Here is an 18,605-nt window from a genome sequence, read left to right as displayed (position 1 = left end):
TTATATCCATTTAATAGTAATGATTAACCCTAATCGAGCCACACTATAAATTCTTATGTTATTTTTCTTCTTTATTTTCTTTATTTGTAATTGTGTGCTGGTTGATCTATGATATTCTATCATTACTTGTTTTAATCTATATTACTTTAAAGTCATTCAACCTTAAGCACAAACTCATGATTAAAAGTCGAAAGATTACATCTATTTTGGTGATAAAAAAATTAGTAGTACTAACCTAGTAATTATTGTTTTAGTGAAGATAAAAAATAACCTCAACTAACTAGTGTTGTTTAGCCTCAAGCATTAAAGGTCCGAAGATCACATTCATCTGATAATATAAAAATCAAGAATTAAGCTTACTCAAGCCTTTCTCAAATCCTTGTGTTATCTTTATTTGTAAGTCCACAACATTTCTACAATTCCTTAAGAGTCGTTTAACTTCAAGCGCGAACTCCTTATTAAAGATCGAAGGATCACATCCATTTGGTTATAAAAAAAATTACTTGTACTAACCTAGGTATGGTTTTAGTAAAAAAATGAAATAATATGTAAGGGGTAATTTTGTCATTTTCCTTGAGCGTGGGAAAAAGAAAAAGGAAGCAAGAAAGAAAGTAGAAGCAAAAATTATTAAGCTTTGTTTGGTTCATGTAACTTGTAGGGGCAAAATCGAGAAAATACAACAAAAGTTCCCCGCGTTTTTTCCCCCAGTTTCCCAACCAATTCCTCCCTCTCAAAGCAAAAAAATTTATATAAAGCCAAAAATTAAAATAAACAAAATAAGAAAAGCCCTCTTTCTTCTTTTCTCTCTCTAAAATTCTCATCCAAAAACGACCACACAATACAGTAGAGAGAGAAAATCAAATCGAAGATTTTACAGAAGGATATCGAGTTTCTTCGGAGACGAAGGGTAGCTTAATCCTCCATTCGATCTCAAAAGGGGAGGTGTGATTTTTTTATTTTTTATTTTAAAATAATTTTTGGATATGAGAAGAGGCAGAGCAACTCCGGCGGCGGCGGCGGCGGCGGTGAAGCCAGATGGATCTGGAGGATTGAAGGAGATTAGGTTTCGTGGAGTTCGGAAGAGGCCATGGGGGAGATTTGCTGCAGAGATTAGAGATCCATGGAAGAAAACTAGGGTTTGGTTAGGTACTTTTGATTCAGCTGAAGATGCTGCCAAAGCTTATGATGCTGCAGCTCGAACTCTTCGTGGACCTAAAGCTAAAACTAATTTCCCTTTACCTATGTATTCTCAGCATCATCAGTTCAATCGAAGTTTAAACCCTAATGATCGGTTAGTTGACCCGAGATTGTACTCACAAGAAGCTCCGATCATTTGTCAAAGACCTACATCGAGCAGTATGAGTAGTACTGTGGAATCATTCAGTGGACCGAGACCGCCACGTCAGCAAACGGCGGTTTTGCCTTCGAGAAAACATCCTAGATCGCCGCCGGTTGAGCCGGATGACTGCAGGAGTGATTGTGACTCATCGTCTTCTGTTGTTGAAGATGGTGATTGTGAAGGGGGAAATGACAACATCGTTTCTTCATCTCTCAGAAATCCACTGCCTTTCGATCTCAACTTTCCACCTCCGATGGATGATGTTTATGCTAATTCAAATGATCTTTACTGCACAGCACTATGTCTTTGAAGGAAAATGGTTTCAAAGTTTCAATCTTTCAATTATATTGAAACACACAAAAAAAATCACAGATTTAAAGCAATTGCTATGAATCTGTTGCTGGAAGAGATTTTAACTCTTCCATTTACTTATCCTATTTAATGTCATGGTATTTCATGATAGATGGATTAGTGTCTGACAATTGATCTGATTATGTGTCCTTCAACTATATATGAGTTTTGGGATAATGTAGTCTTTTATTGTCAGATTTATATACATTAACATGTAAAATTAGAGGGAACTTTCAGTTCTGTGTTGTACTATTACAATGATAGCTCTAGTGTCGTTGATGTAAGACAATATCTACTCTTTCAATCACTTAATGTAAGAATCAAGACTTCATCTAATCAAATATTAGCTTACATGTGTTCGTTGGCATATATGCTAGTTTAATGTTTTGATTGATGTGTTAATTCAGCTATCATTTAATTTTTCTTGTATGAGTGTTTTTACAAGTTATGCATAGGCTGAGTTCTTGTATGTTAGTCGATGGTTTAACAAGTCTTTTGTTAGTGATGTGATAGAAGTTGAAGATAAAATGTTCCATAGAATTCCATAATTTGTTGGAGTGAAGTATTTTGACATGACTTATTGGTGTTCATTCTCAAGGAAATGGCATAAGCTCAAGTGCATCAGAGAGGATTTTGCGTGAGCTTTTATAATAGAACCCTTAGCTTTGTGAGTAGGTACTTATACAAAAATCAATAGTAGTATGGGGTAAACATTAGAAGCATTCAATCATTTGGTGACAATATTCAATGTTTTGGAATATAAGGAATGTCAGATGTTTCGAAGGTTAAGATGAATAGCTTACAACAGGTTAAATACAAATGTTTTATGGATTCTGACTTTTTGGTGTAATCTACTGCAGGATGTAAAGGATGATGATAGCATGATAGATTTCATAGAATCTTTACAAGGATAAGACTTTCACAGTATGGATCCTTTTTTTTTGTACACAGGAGTTCCTGATATTTGTATCGACTTAGTGCAAAGTTGTTCTCTTTCTAATCCATATCTTACCTTTTCAAAAAAGAACAAAAAAATAAAGCATTTGACATTGCTCAGTGGTGTTCATTCTCTTGTGGATAAGCTCAGGTGGGTCCAAAATTTAAAGCTGTTCCATGTTTTTGTTGTTGCTTCGGAGGGGTAGAGGTAGGCCTAAGAAGTATAGGGGTGAGGTGATTAGGCAAGATATGACGCAACTTTAGCTCATCGAGGACATGAACTTGATGGGAGGGGGTGGAGGTTGGAGAATAGAGTAGGAGGGATAGTGGGTAGGGGGGTGTATTTCCTTCCCATTCTCAGAGTATTGATATTTTTCTTCTTGTTTTTCCCTTTCTTTAGACTACTATTACTACCTGTTAATTATTATTTAACCTCGTTATCTTAATTTCTTCTTGCTGTTTCTGCGTGTTATTGCTGCCTCGTTTTCATTGTTCATTCAGCCGAGGGTCTACATCAACAACCTCTCTTTACCTTCTCAAGGTAGGGGTAAGATCTGCGCGTACACTCTACTCTTGGTGGAATTGTGGTTGTTTTGATACTGAGCAAGGAAGTTTGTGAACTAGTTTTTGTTTGAGAATAAGATTTATCTTCCGTCTTTTGCCAATTAGTGAACACTGAATAGAACTTCTTATGTATGCCAATTAAATGTTGTTGCTGAGTAAAGAAACAGCATTCAACATTTGATAGCCATAATCATTTTCTTGCGAGTAATCATGATGAGTTAGTTTTCAACCTAATGCTTCTTTGTGAATGTTCCTTGTCATCTACAATATGCCGTGTCTATGATCTGAGAGGTTAAATTATTTGGTCTAGAACTGTTTCTTTTCTCTCTTTCTGCGTAGAGCCATCTTGTTTGATGATGTTTAGCCATTTTGTATGTTCAGCTGCATCAGTATCATTTGAAGCATCAGTAGATGTTAGTGCTCTGGTTTCTTATTTAGATGATGTTTTGCTATTTTGTATGTTCAGCTGTTAGAACTTTGCATGAAAATTGAGATAGCAGATTTCTTTTCTCTTCTAACATATATGTTGAAGTTATGGAGTTTGGTCAAGTCATTATGTTACATAGATACCTTCTCAGACTATTGCCTTAATTTGGTGACATTTTTCTGAGGTGCTAATTTAAGTTCGAGCATACTTGACTAATACACTCTTCTCTATTCGTGAGTATTTTATATGCATTCCTATGGAAAAAAACTTCTCACATGATCAAACATCTGGACCTTGTGAAACTTTGTGATGCAAACTTGGTTATCTTTTCTGAGTTCGGACATCTTGTTTTTGCAGGATTGTAGGTGGTTTAGTAATTCTGTGCACATTTAATAGGGAAATTTTTTAACTTTCTAGTCTTTTACATCAACAACATACACGCACACGCGGAGTCTGTGAGCAGAGTAAGTGTACACGGACCTTAAATTACCTAGTAAAGATAGGAGACTCTTTCCGAACTTTTGTGCTTTTCATCATCTAATATTTCCTTGACTGTCATTTGTGTGCGTGCAGCTATTCCTCTGTTTCTCTGCTTCTCTCCCTGTTTGCAGTGAACGTTGAGTCAGGTTACTACGCTGGGATTAGATTTGTCAAAGGCTTGCTAAAGGCTGTGATGGAGCCACCCTTGTCCAAAGGACACCCCTTCACTGCAAAATTACAATGTGGATAGGTAAATTCTCTTTTACATATATATAATATATTCATGTGTTGAATCTTTTTGGCTTCTTATGTGTTTAATTCTTCATATTTCACACCCCTTGATGAAAATCCCGGCTTAGCCGACTGTCTTGAGGTATATTTATGAATATGTATAGATACCGTCACTTAGACTGCACTTCAGTGGAGGTATCAATGCATTTCCATTTAACTAGTTGATCTATGAGCTTCTTGAATAAACGAGGGCACTAACAATAACAAAATAAGATTTAGTTGTTATGCAGACATTATCGATGGAAATGTTAGTGGTCTGGAATAGGGAATATAAGATTAGTTTCTATAGGTGATTGATATGATACTTCTGTACAATTTACTTTGTTGCAGTTATGTCAAGTCTCTGCTCATGTTAACTGTGTCATATTGGCATAAAAAGTTGGTTTGTTAGGAGCTTATGAGAAACGTTGATCCAATATTCGTATTGAAGCCTGCTTAAATTTGGATTGTTCCATCTATATTTGGGGTGGGGTGGCACTCCAAACACAAGATTTTTTCCATGTACAGGGTTCGAACCCGAGACTTTGGTTTGGGGTGGAGGATTCTAAAATCATTCCACCCCAACCCATCACGGGTGATGTGTTGCTTGGGAAGATTTATACAAATAAAAATCGTTGTGTTGTTATTTAATTTTATAATTCCATTTAAATAGTTGTGAAAAAAATAACCTTCACTAAGTTTGGATTTTAGAGTTTTACCAAGGATTTGATACAATTTGTGTTGTAAATTTGGAATAAATTGTTCTGAGGATCACCAAAATTTTATAATCGATGGGTATAGCAACACTTGGCGAATCACCAAGATTTTAGTACAAATTGTGTTGTAATTTGTGGCAAAACGCTTAGAAATATTGGTGGATCACCATGATAATTTCATATAGTACACAAAGCTAACATATACTCTCTCCGTCCCAATTTTTACATGAGTTAATTTAACTTTGATACTGCGAGAAAGAAAGACAGAATTTTGAAACATGTGATCTAAAGTAAGATTTTAATATTTGTGTGGATAAAAATCATTTCATTGAAGATAAATTTAACATTTTAAAGTTAAGTTATTATTAATTATAGAAGTGTTCTTTTTTTGGACCAACTAAAAAAGTAAGTAAATCATAATATTACTTCTATCTGGAATTGTTTGTCATGATTTTTATTTTTAGAGTCAAACTATAAAAATTTTAACTAACATTTTAAGATGTATTTTTTCATTATATTAATATGTAAAAAATCACAATTTATAGCACTTTTCATATAGTTTTAGAATATCTATTTTTTCTTTAAAATATCGAATTAATATGATCTAATTTAACTTTGAAAATTACTTAAATTGATTTTTGAAAAACGTAACAGGACAAACAATATCGAACGAATGGAGTATAAAATTGAAAATACATCTTACCATTTACTAAACTATCCCTAAATGTCTTTTAGTGATAATTTATTATTTTTAAATTTTTGATCCATCACTACTAATATGGACATCAATTTCATAAAGATAGTTAGTATTTTATTTTTAAATTAAAATTTTAAGATTTTTAGGTCACAACTTTAGATTCCAAGAACATTTTTATGATGAGAAAAAGTAGACACCAACATGTGGTGATAATAATGGGCAGGTTGGCAATGCACATAATAGCATGTTTGCTCTATAAAATTAGTACACCTGTTGTTGATGATCTGCATTTGATCTCATTTTGTCATCTTATCAAAAACACTGATTTGAGAAAAGTTTCCTTTTATTACATAACACATTTCGGCATTTCAAAATTTAAATAAGTCAGTATTAATCGTAAATTTTTCGTACATCTTTTAAATATTTTGAATTGTCACTTATTATGATTATAATACTTTTTACATAATTTTAAAAAAAATGAAGACAAAAAATAAAATCACATTGATTGAAAAAGAGAGTATATTACAAAACAACTTTAATCATACTAATATTATTAGACAATTAACTAACAAACAAATCAAGTTTAATTAGTGTTGTTTCTAATCCATATTATTTTGGGTACAACTTAGTTAGCTGGTATACGTTGAGACAGGGACTTGCCAAAGATTCCTTTGTCCAAGGTAAAAACTTAATTTTATAGTGTTAATATCAAATTAGTGCAATTCATCAATGATTAAATGAATTAATGAAATAATAATATAAGTTGCTTAATTATAATTAAGTAAATGAATGATGTACCTTAATACAAACATCCCATGTAAATAATTTTTTACGAACAAATCATTAAGAAAATCTTCGCTTTCACTTCAATGACTCAATCACCCCATCATTTTGTGCCCTTCGAATCAAACGATAATGACAATAGAGTTTCATTCGCGGAGTTTAAAACATCATTGATACATAGTGGCTATTTTGTGATGATAAAATTTGTTATATAAATGAGTAACAATTCATTTTAACTCAAATAAAATTTGAATATATTTTAACAAATTTAACGTAACATATCGATTTGCCACCTTGATACATAGTTTATACGAATCCCAAAAAGTAGTCATTTACTTTTAACAAAGTGAACGTATACACTAGTAGAAAAACTGTTTTTTTTTTTAATTTTTATAAAAAGATTATGATATAACTAATCTTATGAATAGTATTATATTTATATATTATATAATATACCAAACTAATTTAAGAAGTAAAAATCTCATTGATTGGAAGAATCCAGAACCATTATGCATAGTATATTAACTTTCTATTATAAAAGGATACTACACTCACTGTCTTCTCTACAAGTTTCCATTGCCTTTTTTTTTCTTCTTTTTGCTTTTAAAAAAATTATTCCTTTCTTCTTCGATCTCCATCACCAAATCAACTTACTCTTATTTTACACTGCAATTTCCTTCGACGAAAAATTATATTGTAGAATATATAACTATTGAAGCAAAAATTCTAGTGCAGCACAAAGGAATTCAAAAATTGCTTTGGATTACACATTCAAATCTCAGGTATGACATTCTATTTTGTATAATAATCATAGTCTTTGAGTTGTGTACATGACGAATTAATTTTGTGAGATATATTTATTATCTTTCGTATATAACTATAAATCTGTTTGAATTGAATTATTTTACATTTTTTTATATCAAAAAAACTCTTAATTTTTTTTAAAGTGCTCTAGTAAAATAAAATATTTATTTATAAATCAAAATCATAAAAACCAATAGGTCATAACTTATTAATTCCTAAATTGTTACCACTTATGCTTATAAATCATAGCTTATAACTTATAAGCTTATTCAAACAAACTCGATTTATGAAATACTTGTTACCTTTCGTAAACAAAAATACTAAATAACTCTATTAATCAAAATGCATTCAATTGTAATTATTATTGTATATTAAGTTGAAGTAATTATACATATTCATAACTTCATAATTTTATAGGTATCTCTAACTCTGTCTACTCATAATTTAAACAGGTATGATCCTCGTATATACTTTATAAATATGAATTTCTAGCTTCGCCATTTTATCTCATACACTATAAATTTGTCTGAATTTAAGTACAATTTTCTTCAGGAAAAAAAACAAACAGAGATACACAGAACTTCTTGTACAAAATGTGTGATATCAAGAAGGAAACTTTACTTAACAAAAACAAGGAAATTGAAAGAACAGTATCAAATGCCTATGATGAATTACGAAGTTTCAGAACATGGTTGAAATGGATGTGTGTGGATCAATCCAACGCGTTTTCTGCTTTTCTTTCTTGGTTTGTTTTCATACTGTTAGCTGTAATCGTCCCTTGCCTTTCACATTTTCTTCTGGCAATGGACGATAGTGATGCTGCACACAGTCGTCCATATGACGACGTTGTGCAGCTATCACTTAGCAGTGTTGCTGCTTTGTCATTTGTTTGTCTTTCTCAGTTTGTTAAGAAATATGGTCTGAGAAGGTTTTTGTTCCTTGATAAGCTTTGTGATGAAAGTGAAACAGTTAGAAGAGGCTACACTGAACAGCTCAATGTAAGTTTACCTTCTTTTTTTATCCCGAGTTTAAGTTTTATGCATTGATATAGTGAATATATATTTGTATTATTAAGTCACTTGTTGGGTAATTAGACGTAAATCTCATGATAGTTATGACTCCCTCTTGAGTTGTTCAGACTCTTCAAAAATGCTAACAGGTGTGTATTCGATCCTTTAATAATAGTGCATTATATAAAGATCCAATAGGAGAGAGTCCGAGCAACATAGACTTCCTCTGTCCCAATTTATGTGTCACCTTTCCTTTTAAGGTCGTCAAATTCCCCTTTTTAACTCTTAATGAAATGATTTATAACCTTACTAATATCTAAGGTCTATTTTTAGGCCACACGTTTCTTAAACATCGTATCAAGTCAAATAATGTCATATAGATTGGGATGGAAGGAGTACTTGATAATCTCGTAAAGATGGTAACTCGCAGTTGAAAGAATTTCATCCTAAGGACTATATATGCACATGATAAAATGAATTCTTGGAAGTCTTGATAAATACAACGGAAAATGTTATTACTGGAATTGTATTCAGATTCTTTGAGACATTTCGAAACAGAAAGAGTATTGTTTATATGAGTCGAAAGGATGGAGTATTGATCAACTTTGAGGTAATGGTAACTTCTTCTCAATATGCAGAGTTCACTAAAGATCTTATTCATATTTGTCCTGCCATGTTTTGCTGTTGAATGCGCGTACAAGATTTGGTGGTACAGTTCGGGTGGTACACGAATCCCCTTCTTGGGCAACGTCATTGTGAGTGACACTGTCGCGTGCATTCTAGAGCTGAGTTCTTGGCTTTACAGGACGGTCGTGTTCTTCCTAGTCTGTATACTTTTCCGGTTGATATGTTACCTTCAAATTCTCCGTCTACAAGATTTTGCTCAGGTGTTTCACGTGGATTCTGATGTTGAATCGGTGTTGAGAGAGCACCTGAGAATTAGGAGGCACTTGAGGATCATTAGCCATAGGTACCGGTCATTTATCTTGTGGGCATTGATGCTCGTTACAGCAAGCCAATTCGCGTCCCTTCTCATGACCACACGCTCAACTGCAGATCTTCATATTTATGAAAGTGGTGAACTCGCGGTATGCCTTATAAGCATTGTTATTTATTTTTTTAAAAAGTGGGGGCAGGGGAAGGAGATTACAAGGTGGTGAATCGAACCATCTCAAACAAAGTGAAAGTTCAGGTAGCCAAATATGTGGTTAAAGTCGGTCAGTCTTTTGTTCCTTTTTAAAATTCGTGCTCAGCCAAACACCGTCATATATGACATGAAATCAAGGGAGTACCTATTATGATTCTTATCCTAGATGATTGACCCCTAGTTCATCCAGCCGATCCTTATCCTGAATAGTCGTTTTGTTGCTGTTACTCGTGTTTAAAGGTTGTCGTTTTAATATGCAGCTCTGCTCTGTCAGCCTTCTTGCCGGGCTGATGATACTGTTGCGAAGTGCAACCAGAATTACACACAAGGCTCAATCCGTTACGTGCCTTGCAGCCAAGTGGCACGTATGTGCAACGATAGACTCATTTGATTCAACTGAGGCTGATACACCAATTACTCGAGCGACCTGTGACCACATTTTTCCTGTATGTTCTGAAGGATCATCTGATGCTGATGATGTTGGAGATGAAGAAGACGAGTTGGACAATACGAAATTCGTCCATGCATATGCGTATAGCACAATTTCATTCCAAAAAAGACAGGCATTAGGTATGATATGCTGGTTAAATTTGTTTTCCTTAGTAGTACTGCGAGTTTAACTTATATGCACCGATAATCAGTATTGGAGCAAGAATATTTACTAGATTCAAAATATAAAGAAGTAAACACACAGTGAATCCAAGGGGATTATAAAAAATAATTTGATCTTTTATATAATATAGTAATAAATTTTTGACGAAGGAGTTCAGATGAACCCCTTGTGCCCTCCAATTACGTCCATGCTCACAATATATAATAATTTTTCTCCATAACAACTGTACTAAAATCTTCACATAGTTGAGGCGTAAATGGTAAAGTTGTTGCCATGTGACCAGGAGGTCATGGGTTCGAGATGAAAACAGGTTTTAGCAGAAATGTAGAGTAAAACTGTGTACAATAGACTCTTGTGGACCCGACCCCACATATAGTGGGAGCTTAGTGCACCGGGATTGATCTTTTAGTATCAAGTTTGTAATACTGCATAGCTACTTAGCTAGGATTACTCTAATGGTACTTTATTTTGACAAATCTGTTTGCAGTGACATATTTTGAGAACAATAGAGCAGGAGTAACAATTTATGGATTCATGCTGGATAGAAGTTCTATTCACACTATATTTGGGATTGAATTATCACTAGTTCTTTGGTTGCTTGGGAAAACCATTGGCATTTCTTGAACTATTATTAGCTACACGCTATGTTGCTCGGATTTTACACACCTGGTGATATTTTTGAAGAGTCCTAGCAACATAGTCAGTCAAAACCGGACTTTTTGACGTGTTGGAGTATAAAGACTAGTGCTAGCCTCTAGGCTCTGATTCATTCTTCTTCATTTCATCATTTTGTTGTGTTGTTCTGATCATAGGTCTAGCGAGCTATTTAATTGATTGTTCAAATTTTATATCATTTATGATATCATATATATTTTTTAATTTCTAAATTAAATAACTTATTAAGATCGATTATATAGTTCTCATGCCACCTTCAATGGATTTATTTTGAGGAAATATGTTGTTATGTCATATTACTTTTGGCTTTTGTGTATATTTTTATGATTCAATTTACTTCTAGCTCATGACATATTTCCAATAGGACACATGATTACAACATAATTTGGTACATTTTAGTAAATAATTATTAATTTTAGCGGTATTTTTATTATGTTAAACATGCAATATATTAAAAGTGAATTATGTATGCAAGATATATGAATTATAATTGTTTTTTTGAAATATATTATATTTGTTTGGTAAAAAATTGACACATTGTATTATAAATGTATTAAAATATGTGATAAATGTATTATCCATCATTAAAATTTGTATTATAAGTGAATAATAAATTATTCTTTGTAATATGTATTGAACTTGTATTATAAATGAATTAAAATTGATCAAGTGAAAAAAATATATTATTGCAATAAATGGTAAATATTTTTTTATTATAATATATTTATGTAAGTTTTCCGTACGAAACAAAAAAAATAAAACAGTCTCGAGTTTAATTTTTAGGAATTAAAAATTTTCGGACTTCTCAATATGTCTTGCATATACTAAATTCAAATTATTCAAACATCAAAATGAATATCAAATAGGTCAACATTGAAAATAAATAAAATTAAGATAGCATTGACATTAAAAAAAGATTTAACTTATATGCAAATATCCTAAAATTTATCACATTTACTTTAGTTTAAGTAATTAATATACAGCATTAATCCCAAAATTTATATAATTTTTACAGATCTTTTTTCTTTTTCTTATTTTTTTAATTTTTATTTTATGGTAAACCTCAATTTATCTCATTTTTTTTTTCTCTCTTTCCTCCTTTATTTTCTCCTTATTGCCTTCATCCATGCAGATTTGATTTCTCTCATTTTATTTTATTTTTCATTTTCATCATAGAACTCTGTGTTTTTCCTCTCATTAATTTGATACAAACAACAAAATATACAAGAGGAGAAAGCATAGAGAAATTAGAGAGCAAGAACAAATATATAATATATATATATATATAAGCCATTTCAACCCAATTCTTTCATATTGAAACCCTAAAGGCTTCATCTTTGTAAGTATTGATGATTGTTTTTCTTAATCTAATCGTATGATTTTCGAAATTTACCGGCTCAATTAATTTAGATTCGGACTATGTTAGGCCCTGCCCATTCAAGAGGAAAGCCTTTTACTTGATTTTTTATTTTATTTCTGGGACTCGAATTTCGTATTATTAAGAATAGAGAGATTTCATTATTCCATGCATCCATGCATGATTTCATCCTTTACAATTTTTCCCTCCATGTTTTTCTATGATTCATGAAAAAAAAACATCAAAAAATCTAAATACATTGTTGTTTAGATTATTAATTTATTTACGAATATACAGGGGGCGTTTCACCGTGAAAATTATTCACTTTTTCCAAAAATTATTTTTTACTTTATTTGATTCATCTTGAAATTTGAAAAAAAAGTAGTTTTTGATTTCAAACTGAAAAAACCTTTTTGTTGTTTTTCAAATTCTTGAAAATTCTGGAATTCAACTTCAAGTTGAAGTTCAAAAATTTTATGGCCAAACGTGTTTTCGAAAAAAGTAAATTGTTTTTATACTCTTCAATCTACATTTCAGAAAAGCTATTCAACTAACACCTTCTATTGATCTAATATTGAATTGTCATTCTATTACTGAAATTCATTATTAATCTACTTAATCACATTTGATTTTGATAGTATGAGCATTTCATCTAATTTAAAATCTTTAGAAAAAGTATGCTTTTTATAATTTACATTCTTATGTGTTGATAGTGTATTTGCATAGTTTGTTTCATGGATACATGAATTTTCTTGTTGTTATACACCTCGATAACGTAAAGAACTTTTACACTATCTATCAAGTCGCGAATATATATCCATCTTATGTACTGATAGTGTATTTGCATCGTTTGTTTCATGGATACATGAATTTTCTTGTTGTTATACACCTCGATAACGTTAAAGAACTTTTACACTATCTATCAAGTCGCGAATATATATCCATTGTAATATAACCAAATAATGTAGGCATTTCTTTTTTATCATCTTCGATTTATTAGTTATACTCATTCTCTTTAACTATGTGTTCCATGATGCATTTTTGAAGAAAAACTTAATTATGTAATTTTCAGTTATGGTAAGACAAACTAAGTTCGAGGTGCTAGCTTAGCTTGTTCAAAAGCATAACAATCAACTTGGCTTCTGTAAAGAATGGAGTTTGATACTTATCCTATCAATCGTTGCTCCAAAAGGAACGAGAAGATCTATCAAGAATGGTTTAGTTCTGCTGATTCCGGTTTGTTCTCTCTGTCTCTTGCGTGTGCGATCTCATCATCATTCTCATTTAAATATGTGCATGTGGATATGAATCCATAATTTAAATTTAAACTGTTCGACTTTCAAGAGTTTTTAGAATTGAAACACATTATGAGTTTAAAATGCTTCAAGTTTTAACATTTTTTGAATTTAATGGTATCACAGATGGAGATGGACGTCTCATTGGAAAGGATGCCACCAGCTTCCTTGCTATGTCAAACTTGCCTCGTGAAGATCTCAAGCAGGTTCTTCTATCTGTGCATAATTCTTTTCAAACAAGCCCTTCATTTCTTCGGTGTTTCTTTGATTATGTGTAGCCTAATAGTTGTTTTTGACTTATATACGGCCTTCTCTTACGACTATGAAGCTGATGCACTATTACTGTACACCTTTTATGCATTTAATACCTATGTCTAATCAAATCGTTGTACTTCTCTGTTTTTCCGAAGGTCTGGGCAATTGCAGATTCCAAACGGCAAGGATATCTTGGTTTTAAAGAGTTTATAACTGCAATGCAGGTACTAGCTCTTTCTGTGGACTCTCATTCACCTTTTATAGTTAATTTTCTTCCCTATAAACTGCAGATCATTCTTTGAATTTCACTATGTAGTTGGTTTCTTTGGCTCAAGCTGGCCATGCTGTGACGAGTGATTTCTCAAATGCTGACGGTAAGCTATGTAGCTTCAAGTATAACCAAACAGTATACTAGTAATGTTAGTTATCACATGACTGCAACTACGAAAATAACTATGGCTCAGTTTCAAACAAGTTGGGATTGGCTAGATGCATTCTAACTTCTCCGGTTAACACCTTCACTCATCATAGTTTACCTACGGGCCAGTACATCTGTAGGTCGACACACAAATGTGGTCAATTTTTCATCTGAAAATTTGTTGATTGTTCGTTATGGCATGTATTGGCCTTCTTTAGCAAGCAGAATTTGTTATCTTATTCTGGTATCATAATTAGAAAAATTTCAATCCAATGCAGTTGATTTCGAGAATTTACAGCCACCTACAATGGAAGGTCTGGACGGACTTCTCGCTGTAAGTATGCCAGCTAGATTCATTTTTTTCTTTTACCATCTATTGCTCAACTGTTACTTCAAATGTTTTACAGAAGAAGAAGCGTGTGGCCAAATGGGTACCTGACAGCAATGGTAATGTTACTTCAGTACATCCAATAAGATTTCTATTTTTATTTGTTTGCGTTCTTGGAAATTGGGAAGGGTGAGTGAATGGATTCTCTGCATTTAACTAATTGAATTGAGAAGCAGGCAGTCTTTCGCTATCTTCCCGAGCTAATTGGTTTTCATCGTCAAAATCTGCAAAGAAGGTGAGTGTGGTACCACCAATATGAATCTATTTCTTCTACCAAGCTGATTTTGCATTAAATCTGTATGAATTTCAAGAGACTGTAAGTCTTTTGAGACAAAACTTTCTTCCTCGTGATTTTAGTTTTACTCATCCTATTTTAACACCTTCAATCACCTTAGTTTCACATGACAAGTGCATCTAGAGTTTGAAATAATATGTGGCCAAACCATCTCAAGGATCTTCTCTCATTTTATCTCCGTGTCCTATAAACTCTCAAATATTGCATGTTCTTGCTTAAGTAATGCACTTTTCAGATACTTATCTGTTATAACTTCCGAAGATTAGCTTTTTGTTCAAATAGTTTCATATTTTAGCTATATATGTGGTATCCTTTTCTAGGAGTACCTTTTGACACTATCTTCATTCCAAATTACGTGACAAACTTCTGTTAGGCAATGTCTTAAGATGATCGACAAACTTATAAACTATTATTATATTCTATATAACTTTCATAGTGTACAAGTGGGACTTCATTTGATAACTACAGTATAAACATGACAGCATGTACTCCTATGAAGCTAACTTGTGAACAATTATCGTGGTCCTCGTCTGTCAATGAAAACTGTTCTTTTATTTGATGTCATAAGCTATCTGTTGAAATTATTGAATGGGAATGTCCTTTTCCCAAACGGTCCGAACACATCCTATAGCATTCCATTGGTATGTATATTTATTTTGCTCCTGGGGTGATGCTTGTTCCTTTTCATTTGCCTTTCAGGTCCCTTCAAACTATGTCACATCAATAACCGATGGACTGAAGAAGTTGTACGCCAAAAAACTAAAGCCACTGGAAGTTGCATATCACTACAGTGATTTTGTCTCTCCTTTATTGGTAGGTGTAGCATTTCAGTTTAGCTATGCTTATTAAACAAATAGGAAAGTAGCTTAAATTCCGTTATCGGTATCATGATGACGGTGATGCGTATAGATGAAATTAACTTCTTTATTCTTCTATGTTTGGTAGGCAAATAGTGATTTTGATGCCAAACCAATGGTGATGCTTTTGGGTCAATATTCCACTGGCAAAACAACCTTCATTAAACATTTACTCAGATCCAGCTATCCAGGTTAGCAAAAATGATTATTGGCGTAACTGGTAGGTCACGTGTTCGGGCTATGGAAACAGCCTCTTGGTGCTCATTTTGTGATTCTTTTATGGTCCATAGGTGCTCATATTGGACCGGAGCCTACAACAGACAGATTTGTTGTCGTCATGGTACTTTTACTTGTCTGATTTGTACTGACTACTGTGTTCACTCGCTTATTATCCTTCTCAGTATGGTGCCAAGTAGAAGAAAACTTAATATGTACTGAAGTTCAAAGGTTTTTGTTAATAGTAGCCATTTACTTTAAACGATGTTTTATGATTCTATAACAGGACTACCATATTTACTATAATTAAAAGTACTAAATCATTTGTTTGGCAATCGTTCACTTTAACCGAGGCAGGTTCAGGACTTGAAGTTTATGCGTTCCTGCATCGACCTCAAGTTAATATACTGTTATAATTGAGTTCACCATCAAATATTTATAGATGTTTAGTGGATTTCTTAGTACTTATACATGATTTGGGAAGAAAATATTGGGTTCACGTGAACTCATAAGTTACACTGTGTATTATACAGAATGGACCTGATGAAAGAAGTATCCCAGGGAACACAATTGCTGTTCAAGCAGAAATGCCATTTAGTGGTTTGACATCGTTTGGAACAGCGTTTTTGTCAAAGTTTGAATGTTCTCAAATGCCTCATCCTGTGAGTATGACTCTTCGTTAATCGTGTTGTATGTGGAAACAATTGTTTTTATATAGAAACTGAATGATTTCCTTCTATGTCATGTGGAATAAAGCTGTTAGAGAATATCACATTTGTCGATACACCTGGAGTTCTATCAGGTGAAAAGCAACGAACACAGAGGAGCTATGACTTTACGGGGGTGACATCCTGGTTTGCTGCTAAATGTGATCTCATTCTGCTTTTATTTGACCCTCACAAACTTGATATTAGCGATGAATTCAAACGTGTGATTGCATCTCTTCAAGGACACGATGATAAGATTCGTGTGGTATTGAACAAAGCTGACAAAGTTGATACCCAACAAGTAAGGCATATTATTTTATTTTTCGTTCATGTTCACGACCTCTTTATAGACTGCTAAATTTTGTTTTCTTAATTGGTCACCATTGCAGCTTATGAGGGTTTATGGAGCTTTGATGTGGTCTTTAGGGAAAGTTCAGAATACCCCTGAAGTATCACGTGTCTACATCGGGTATGATCTCTATATTTTCGATTAAAACATGATTGATTTCGATGGGAGTACACAAAATGATAATGTTAGCGTTGAAGTCCCACATCGGTTGGTTTAATGGTCCTTTGGTCTCCTTATATGGTTTTGGACAATCTTCCCCGCTCATTAGCTAACCCTTTTGGGTTTTAATTAGGTTCAATATCCGTTTCTTTACATGGTAGCGGAATCAGGCCTACCCTATATTCATTGTTTCCGATGTTTGGCCCCTGTCTTGTATTGTCCATGCCCCAAATGTACGATCCCACATTGGTCGGTTTAAGGATCATTTGGTCGTGTGTCAGATTCTCCAAAATATAGTAGTGCAATTTTTCATAAAGTGTATGGATGTTTTGGCTTTTACAGATCATTTAATGACAGTCCTATCAATGAGGATCTCACAGGGCCTTTGGGGAAAGAACTTTTCGAAAAGGAACAAGATGATCTCCTTACAGACCTGAAAAACATACCTAAAAAGGCTTGTGATCGCCGTGTAAGTTCACAATCTCTGAATGTGATCCTAAAAATTTTTTTTTTGCTCATAAACTGTGCTTTCGATTTGAGTTGAGCTTACATGAGGAGAAGCGATCAGTGATGTTTATATAACTGATCCCAACTTATTTGGAACTGATGCACAATTATTGTTGTAAACTATGCTTCTGATTTTACATTAAACAAGAGATGAAAGTAGTCAGGTTTTGTTGCGTACAGGTAAATGAATTCGTAAAACGTGCTAGAGCTGCAAAAGTACATGCTTATATCACAAGTCACCTGAAAAAGGAGATGCCCGCTATGATGGGCAAATCGAAGACACAGAAAAGACTGATCGATAACTTGGCTGATGAATTCGTTAAGGTATCTTTCAACCCTTATACACTAACTCTATATGGACTTATTAGTACGTTGCTCAGACTCTTCAAAAATGTCTGGCATGTGTCGGATCCTCAAAACTAGAGCATTTTTTTAACGATTTGACACATCTATGTCTTTAATGTTATTCATTCTTCCAAACAGATTCAAAAAGAACACCATCTACCACCTGGGGATTTTCCAGATGTTCAACATTTTAGAGAAATTCTAAGTGGTTATAACATTGACAAGTTTGAGAAATTGAAACCCAAGTTGATACAAGCTGTGGATGATATGCTTGGTTATGACATTCCTGAACTTCTCAAAAATTTCAAGAATCCATACGAGTAACTAGGTGCGTAGAGTACCGAGTTATATCTCTCAGTGACGGAGCCAAAAATTCATGCAAAGAGATTCAAATAATACTCTAATCACAAATAGGATTTGAATGATTCACATATAACCAAAAATATTTATTTTTACCCTATTTGTGCACTATGATTTTCCGATGAAGGGGATTCAATTTAATCCTTTTCGCTCCCTTTAGGTGTATAGTTTGGAATGTGGTTGTGTTGTTTTGATCATAAATAATTTTATTAAATTTATAATATTAATTATGAAAGAGCATAAAATACTCTTGAACTATCGAATTTGGTACAAAAATATCTGTCG

General features: G+C 33.1%; 3 protein-coding genes across 6 annotated transcripts in view; all 3 read left to right on the top strand.

Annotated features, from left to right (window-relative positions):
- LOC101267356 (uncharacterized) overlaps positions 1 to 11,091 on the top strand; it is a 29,236-nt gene extending 18,145 nt beyond the window's left edge. The window contains exons 1-7 of one of the 3 annotated variants that reach the window (XM_069290164.1): positions 4,209 to 4,347; positions 7,299 to 7,345; positions 7,785 to 7,819; positions 7,920 to 8,365; positions 9,016 to 9,465; positions 9,785 to 10,094; positions 10,625 to 11,091. In XM_069290164.1, coding sequence (XP_069146265.1) covers positions 7,961 to 8,365; positions 9,016 to 9,465; positions 9,785 to 10,094; positions 10,625 to 10,761 — 1,302 coding nt within the window. In that variant the 5' untranslated portion in view covers positions 4,209 to 4,347; positions 7,299 to 7,345; positions 7,785 to 7,819; positions 7,920 to 7,960 and the 3' untranslated portion in view covers positions 10,762 to 11,091. Of the gene's footprint in view, positions 1 to 3,974; positions 4,082 to 4,190; positions 4,348 to 4,718; positions 5,204 to 7,298; positions 7,363 to 7,784; positions 7,820 to 7,904; positions 8,366 to 9,015; positions 9,466 to 9,784; positions 10,095 to 10,624 lie in introns of those variants that run through there. The other 2 variants (XM_069290165.1, XR_011211937.1) reach the window with 2 other exon arrangements.
- On the top strand, positions 779 to 2,084 carry ERF36 (ethylene response factor F.1). The gene has a single exon (NM_001368232.1). The coding sequence runs from the start codon at positions 984 to 986 to the stop codon at positions 1,647 to 1,649; it is 666 nt and encodes a 221-aa protein (NP_001355161.1). The 5' UTR covers positions 779 to 983; the 3' UTR covers positions 1,650 to 2,084.
- A 903-nt stretch (positions 11,092 to 11,994) lies between the features above and the next one.
- Positions 11,995 to 18,583, top strand: LOC101252439 (EH domain-containing protein 1-like). 2 transcript variants are annotated; one of them, XM_019215874.3, is made up of 17 exons: positions 11,995 to 12,151; positions 13,242 to 13,405; positions 13,591 to 13,670; positions 13,875 to 13,943; positions 14,036 to 14,093; positions 14,416 to 14,471; positions 14,545 to 14,584; positions 14,702 to 14,760; positions 15,520 to 15,633; positions 15,766 to 15,868; positions 15,968 to 16,017; positions 16,427 to 16,555; positions 16,650 to 16,901; positions 16,990 to 17,069; positions 17,451 to 17,577; positions 17,796 to 17,939; positions 18,099 to 18,583. In XM_019215874.3, the coding sequence occupies exons 2-17, from the start codon at positions 13,321 to 13,323 to the stop codon at positions 18,282 to 18,284; spliced, it is 1,632 nt and encodes a 543-aa protein (XP_019071419.1). In that variant the 5' UTR covers positions 11,995 to 12,151; positions 13,242 to 13,320; the 3' UTR covers positions 18,285 to 18,583. The 2 variants fall into 2 exon arrangements, with proteins under 2 accessions (XP_019071419.1, XP_019071420.1); XM_019215875.3 differs by lacking the exons at positions 11,995 to 12,151; positions 13,242 to 13,405; positions 13,591 to 13,670 and having other exon boundaries at positions 14,010 to 14,093.
- The last annotated feature ends 22 nt before the right edge of the window (positions 18,584 to 18,605 follow it).

Source organism: Solanum lycopersicum, chromosome 10, assembly GCF_036512215.1.
Source record: "Solanum lycopersicum chromosome 10, SLM_r2.1".
In the NCBI taxonomy this organism is placed as follows: Eukaryota; Viridiplantae; Streptophyta; class Magnoliopsida; order Solanales; family Solanaceae; genus Solanum; species Solanum lycopersicum.
Note: the sequence above shows the minus strand (reverse complement) of the source record. Positions and strands in the feature narration are given on the sequence as shown.